Source organism: Rhamphochromis sp. 'chilingali' (genome assembly GCF_963969265.1).
Source record: "Rhamphochromis sp. 'chilingali' genome assembly, chromosome: 22".
Taxonomy (NCBI): domain Eukaryota; kingdom Metazoa; phylum Chordata; class Actinopteri; order Cichliformes; family Cichlidae; genus Rhamphochromis; species Rhamphochromis sp. 'chilingali'.
The window spans coordinates 17,362,258-17,369,697 of NC_137950.1; the positions used below are offsets into that span (position 1 = coordinate 17,362,258).

Below are 7,440 nucleotides of genomic sequence, written 5' to 3' on the forward strand. Positions count from 1 at the left end.
ATAAAAGAGAGAGAGCGAAGGCTCCACAGCTGCGTGGGTGCACGCGAATGCGGTCGCGCGGGTTTCACGCGGACCTGAGCCGTGCGGTTAATCGCAGGCTTATAAATGGAAGAGATTCAAATGTTAGAAGTTTTCAGAAAACACACCAGCCTTGAAGAGTGTGTGGAAAAGGCCAGCCCACATCAGCAGCTGTGCTCTGGTGGGTGGCTTTCCCCCCACCCCTTCCTGACACAAAATGTTAACAGCCTGTGTGCCAAACCATTGAGGTGGATAGTTGTTAAAAGTCATCTACATTAAGCTTGTGGTTGCTTAAATTCAGTACAATGACATGTGAGGTGAAGTGATATAGGTAAATATTTAAACTAATGAAGTGCATAGAGGCACTTGACCTGTGTGGAAGACTGTCGTCTTGTTATGAGCCATTGTTGAGATATAGAGCACATCTGTGAAAACAACTAATATGCTCAACCCTGTATGAAACATCTAAAAATACATGATGGAGAAGCTGTGTTGAATATGTAAGTGTAAGACTTTGCCACTGTGGGCAGAGCATGCAACTACTGTGTGATGTCGCGTTGCAGTTTTGTTTTTGTTTTTTGAGCTGATGAGCAAGCTACACATTATCAGATCAAGAGCTGTCTGAGAACTACTCAAAGAGAGGGAAACAGAGAGTGTGCAGCGTTTCCATGAGCAGTTTTTCTGCACCTTGACTCGTGTGTGTGTGTAGCATCAGCATCATGTTTTTGTTTATTTGTTTTGTTGGGTTGGAAATAATTAAATAAACGTGTGATCATGCCTATGGATCACCATGGCACATATCTCCAGCCATATGGTTTATTTATGCAGATGAAAAAGTGAGTGTGAATGTGTCTGACATCACAGTGTTTTTGTGCACTGTGCAAAAGTGATTGCCTCTGATTGTGAGTGAGAGCGGTGATTTTGCAGACCACCAGCTATTGTGAAGAAGAAAAAAAAAAGAGTGAAAAAGAAAAATAATCATAGGAAAAAGGTTTTGTGTTGATCAACCAAAAAAACAACTATAATTTCATTTTCTGCTTTTAAGAAAGGATTGTTCACAAAAACAGAGAGAGAGAGAGATGTGTGTTGATTAAGCAGTGATGATAATAATGAAATGTCTTAGTTTGTCACTTTCAGGTGAAAAGCAGACCTGAATCAATTTTCCACATGCAGCGGTCGGAAGAAAGTTATAGTTTAACATCATTGGAAACATGCAGGCCAAGTTTCTGGCTGACTTATTTACAGTGCCATGTGTTTCTCAACCTCACAAGCGAGCTCACTCCTCCCTGAAGATAAGGAATGCAGCTCCATGATAAAGAGACAGCAGCAAGTCCTGAGCACAAAAAGTCCCAGCAAAGCAGCAGCAATGTGGATAAACAGCAGCAGAAGAAGAAAGCAAACCCATCTTCCTGTCTGATTAGTTGAATTTCACGGAGGGGCGAGCAAGATGGCAGCGTGAAGAGGAGTTTTTGTTTGAGTTCTCAGCACGAGACACTTATTTGACGTCTTTCTGGCCTTCGGGACTTTTTTGGAGATCAGCGCGCTAAACTTGCTGGATCTGAGGCCAGGGTCTGCGGCGGCAGCATGTTGAAATGCTCAAAAAGGACTGAGTGACTCGGGCAAGCCACATGCGGCTAGCGACATGAAAGAAATGGACCCTTCATGATGCGTTCAACGTGCCAGCGCTGTGGTGGGAAAGGCTCCATCATAAACACGCCCTGCACCGAGGTTCAGGCCAAGAAGAAGAAGACGATGACTTCCAAGCCCAAGAAGGTCAGCCTCAGCGTGGGCGAGCTGATTGTGAAAGCCGTGGCCGCTTCCAAGGAGCGCAACGGCCTGTCCGTGGCCGCTCTCAAGAAGGCTCTGGCTGCCGGAGGCTACGATGTGGACAAGAACAAGGCCCGTGTCAAGACCGCCATCAAGAGCCTGGTGGCGAAGGGCACTCTGGTGCAGACCAAGGGCACCAGGACCTCCGGATCCTTCAAGATGAACAAGGCTACTGAGAGCAAAGCCAAGAAGCCCGCCGCGGCCAAAGCCAAGAAACCGGCAGCAGCTGCTAAGAAGTCGCCCAAGAAGGCAGCAGCAGCACTTCAGCTACTAGACAGGACAAAGCTGAAGGAGAACTGCCGGGACTGTTGAAGTGGGAGAGGACAAAAGAGTGAGAGGACAACAGAGTGAGAAGACTAGGTGAGAACACATAGGAATTATTTAATGTGGGAAATCAAAATTTGGGTTAGCAAACCTGGGGAAAAGAAAACTGACTGCTTAAGTTGGAAAATTGAGACGGAGTCTGAAACATTGCGAAAATAGAAACATATACAAAATCACACACACACAAGCAGAACATGCATTAACCCTACTAACAATTCCAAACACAAAATGACTCATGAAGACTCATAGCACATTAGTTAAGAAATGATTAAATAATAGCAGAGAAGTGTGTAGGAAAGGCAGCTTTAAGAACATGCTCTGCTGGAGATGCAGCTCCACAGACATGCATTAGACCTGCCTAATAACACAAACACATGCAATGAAAATTAGCTTGTTATCTTTCATCAGTGTTAAAATAGTGTCAATTTAGCAGACACTTGTTATTAAATACTGAATTTATCCAATGCAAAAAATTGACTCTCCAGGTTGCAGGACAACAGTTTAACTTTTGTGGGAAAAAAGATCCTGGTTTGACCAACCAGTGATCAGACAATAAATTTAGTTGTTAAAATGGTAAATTGGGAGAAGCTTCCTGCTTGATTGAGGCAGCACATGTAATTTACTGTATGAGGGAAATTGTCTTTTGTGATACTATTTTGAACATGCTTTTCTGTCGTCCTGTCAACTTAGTGGGTTAATAGTTGATATGCAAATTAGTTGATCGGTTTTAGATTAATGAAAGGTGACTGAATTCTAGTACGAGTGAATGAGATGTGTTGGAGTTGTTGTGTGTTGAGTGGAGACTCTAAAACACTGAGTTTCCTGTTTTGATGTGCGAGTGAATCCTGTATTTAGATACACAACTCTGAATACATCAGAACAAACGTCTTTTGTGAAGTGCATGACAGCATGTCACATGTTTTATGATGAAGGGAAAAAAGGAAAATTGAATAAAATAGATCTGTGGCCTAAATGAGTGAAGAACACAGACCTGGTGATTAAACTCATAAGTTAAAGAAGACATTAGGCTTATGTTGTGAGTGGTGCAGCTGATGGTTGGTTTGGAGTGAATCTAGCTGATGATTCTTCTCCTGTTGTGAAGATGATGAGGAGTTTGTGTCATGACTTAACAAGGCCTTTTTATTTTGATACTTTCACAGTGCACTGAGAGTTTGGTTTGATAATCTCTGTTATTTTTTATTTTTCATTTTTGAACAAGCACTGATTTTTGCTTGTGAATTTCTTTTCTTTGAGCAGATCTGCAAGTCGGGAATTGAAAGCGTTACACGTCGTCAAGAAAATTGTTGCAAGTGAGTTTCTCCACATTTAAAATGGGTTCAGGAGAAAGCCACTTATTTGGGACAATTAGGAAATGAGAGTCCCCCCCAAAAAGGATTCAACGAGGAAATCCAGTCTAAATTATTTTTCTTTTTGAAATAACGTCGTTTTGCTGAGCGTGGAAACGAATGCGATGATAATTTCCACAATTAGCAAAAGAAGGAACCACTGAGTGAATGAGTAAGAATTTTAAAATAACTGACTGACTGACTGAACATGATTGTGTGAAGCTAACCCCCACCTGACAAAGGTGCAGATGAACCCATGTGTTTCCTTTTACAGGAGCAGAAAGATGACAGCAACACTCGAGGTTGCATGATGATTTAACCTTTTAAATGCCATTTTCTGTGTCTGTGCATTTATCAGGTGTGTTATTCATAGGCTTGAGTTGCTCACAGAGATAACTGTGACAAAGTATGCATACGCCTGCGCAAGCGCTAATATTTGCATTTTCTTTTCTTACAGCATGCCAGTTCTTCATGTGAATTGATGATGCGATTTATACCAGGACAACTGGTTGATGTTTTTTCCTACTACAGGATTTCTGGGTTTATGTGTGAGGAAAACTGTGTTTACAGGTTATGAGTGGTGATGCTGTTGCATTGTGTTGATGGGAAAATGTGAAGGTTACTTTGATAATGTGAATAACCTGTGTGAAATTTCCTGTGTTGAGAACTGGTGTTACTTCTTTCCACAGCTAGGGTTGACTTTATGGTGTTTTTATGGCACCTCTGGAACCTGTTGACCTGTGTCTGACCTCTGTCTGACTACAGTCAATGTGTATTGCTAATGTTAGTTTCTTTGAGAATGCTGTGGAAGATTCAGCTGGAACGGACAAGTGACATGAGTAAAACAAATAAGAGATACAGTGTTTCTGGGATAGTTTGATATGGGCTCATTAGCTGGCCACTTTTGAGCCCATAGTAATATATAAGTGGAGTGACTTTGCTTAAGAGCAGTCACCGATTACATTAATGTTGCCTGAGTACATGGGATGATCCATGTCTGAGGCGACTTATGAAAATGATTGTAGTTTACTGATTTGAGAAAACCTGCACATGACACTTGTCTTGCTGATGTTGAATGCTTCTTGTCCTTATGATACAATTGTTTACAGGTATGGAGTTTGATTTTACTTCCAGATTTTGTTTTCCAGGCCATGATGGTGTGTATGCAGGCTCCTGGGAGAGCCGGGTGTTAAGCAAACTTAATATGCAAAGCACACTAACATTTTCATTGCAGGATTATAGGTCCAGGGTGGTGCTGCTCCAGGGGAGGAGATGCCCTGATGTTGCCTGGGATATGATCTAGCTAATCTTTTTCTTTAAGACTGGAATCCAGGTTTGGTGAGTTGACGCATGGGTGTGTCCATGCGTCAGGAGGAGGGGTCCAAGGATTAACATTAAACAATGTTTTTTATTATTGTTGCAGTGATTTGTGTGATTAGCCGTTTTATTTACAAATATTAAACCTATGCAAGTGGTGCACCCATGTTCAGATGAGGCTTTGATGGCCTATAAGTGAAGTTCACTGAACTAAAGAATGTGGTTTGATGATTGTTGACATACTCTCCAAATAGTTTGTCTTCCTAGCAAGGAAATACAGGTGCAGCAGTAATCTCCTGAGAAATCTTCAGAGGCCCAGTGAGAAGCGCATAGCTGACAGGACCAGGCAGTGGTTGAGGTCAAAGATCAAGCTGATTGGGGCCCATCATGAAATCAGACCTTGGAGCCACAGCAAGGACCATGAAACTGCCTGCAAAATAGAGGAGAGGATCGTCCACAAGATGGGAGAGAGGCTTCAGGAGGATCAGAGATCATCTTCAGCACAGCAGACATCACACAGAGAGCTGTGCTACTAAGCTTCCAGGAAATCAAGAGGAGACTTCCCACAGCAAGATTTTAAATACAATGAAAGATTCAATATTGACGCTGAGGAAGACGACTAAGGTGTACGACGTGCTCTGCCTTAAACCTTCAGCAGCGTTGGAACATAAACACTCAGGGGATGAGGAGCGTGCCAAGCTCCATCGACAGCGTAGAAGGAGTTCGAGGATGACATCATGATTCTGTGAAAAGCACAGGAACCAGAAGCTATGGTGGTGATAACAGCAGTTTCCTATGAACATCACCTAACGCTGTGCCACTGTACTGTGCATACGATGACACTCTGAAGGCTGCTGGGATCATAATAGCAGTAAGACAACCCTGCACCCTTTCCACAGAGGTGTTTTCTGCAGAGTATGGACAATGAAGGACAATGAAGGAGTCATAAATATCCCCCTCACAGGACGAAGGCCTGAAGTGAGGTAATGGGAGGCCATAAAACTAGAGTGCTGAGAGGTCTGCAGCTTTGGAAATAGCTGAGAACCATGTTGACAAACAACAAAACCAACTGGTATGTTTGAATGTTTATTCTACATACATTTGGACTCTGGTCCTATGGACAACGATGGAAACAACTGGAAGAGACATTCATGACGCCCTGCAGAACTCAAACCACTCTGCAGAAAGACATGTGATGTGCACACCTGGAGGAAGCATTACCAAGCTGAGATGTTTTTGAAAATGTTACTTTTTTATTTTCACTATTAAATTAACAATTTCTTTGTTTGCTCGTAAGATGCAGTTTGCCATGAGATGAGCTCAATGAATGGGATAACTGCTAATACATTTGTTGAACTGTGTACTTTTACAGTAATTTAGGGTGATTTGACATATGCTGAGTATAAAAATGTTTGCATTGAAACTGTCAGACATGAGGTATTCATACCTGGGAACTTTTCAGGCATAAAGGTCAAAAAGGGGGGAAATGTTAGATTTGTATTGTTGATTGTCATTTATGCTTAGAAATATTTACTTATATATGCTTAGAGTTTTGTAATTAGTTGTAGATTGGTAGAGGTTTTGATCCTTGATAGTCTGCAAACTTTGTGTGTATTAGACAGCACTTTGGGAGCATGAGAGGTCATACCGTGTCTTATTATTTTATGGTAGGATTAACGTAGTTGCGTCTGTTCTAGTCTAAGTGCTCTTTGTTTAGATGAACTGCAGGACTTCCTCACCGTGTTATCTAGGATGAACCATCTAGGGTGAGGGGGAGGCTACCCTCTTCCTGACCAAGGATGTTTGACCCTTTGATCAGCAGTCCACACACACACACACACACACACACACACACACACACACACACACACACACACACACAGGCAAGGTACTCTTTGTGTATGTAGACGTCATATGTTAATGAACTTATGCATATTCATGTAACCTCAATAAAAGGACAGTGATACGGGAGAACGGACGAGACCAACTGGAGTCAAGCGGTTGTCTGGTTCTCTCCCGTGCACGAGTAACATGAAGAACTTTGCCTATTTGTGTCTTGCTTAGCAGTGTAATTATATTGTCTTAACGTTCCAGCGAATAGGTTCAAGCTACAAACCTAACAGTGGAGCTGGTAGTGGCCACACAGTCATATGTGTACAAAGAGTACAGCAGGGGGCTCTGTCACGACTGTCAAGACTGCTCTGTCACGTTTTGGGGCTGCATTTCAGCCAGTGGTGTTGGGGATCTTGTCAAAATCGATGGAACTATGAACACAGAAACCATCAGATATTGACCCACCGTGCACCATACAATTTGAAAAGTGTCTGATTAGCAGCTTCCCTTTTTTTTTAGTTTGACAGCGACCCCAAAAATACTGTCAGCGCAGTAAAAACACACCTGAATTGAAAAAAATATATAATGGAAAAATCTTGGATTGTTCAGAGCCTGGACATCAACATTAGTGAAGCAGTGTAGGATCATCTCTACAGAATAGAACAAAAAGAAACCGACATCCAAAGAAGAGCTTCAAAGGTCCATTAAGGAGTGTAGAGAACTATTTGTGAAGACTACTTAAAGACATTCCAAGAAAACCTTGACTAAGAGAGTT

At 42.1% G+C, this 7,440-nt stretch overlaps 1 protein-coding gene across 1 annotated transcript; it reads left to right on the forward strand.

Annotated features, from left to right (window-relative positions):
- The first annotated feature begins 1,433 nt into the window (after positions 1-1,433).
- Positions 1,434-6,708, forward strand: LOC308391066 (histone H1-like). The gene is made up of 2 exons (XM_080873501.1): positions 1,434-3,873; positions 3,973-6,708. Exon 1 carries the CDS (start codon positions 1,681-1,683, stop codon positions 2,155-2,157), a length of 477 nt encoding a protein of 158 aa, XP_080729627.1. The 5' UTR covers positions 1,434-1,680; the 3' UTR covers positions 2,158-3,873; positions 3,973-6,708.
- The last annotated feature ends 732 nt before the right edge of the window (positions 6,709-7,440 follow it).

Bases quoted from the DNA above. Each gene is read 5' to 3' on its own strand.
- LOC308391066 (XM_080873501.1), top strand. From the start codon at position 1,681: ATGATGCGTTCAACGTGCCAGCGCTGTGGTGGGAAAGGCTCCATCATA.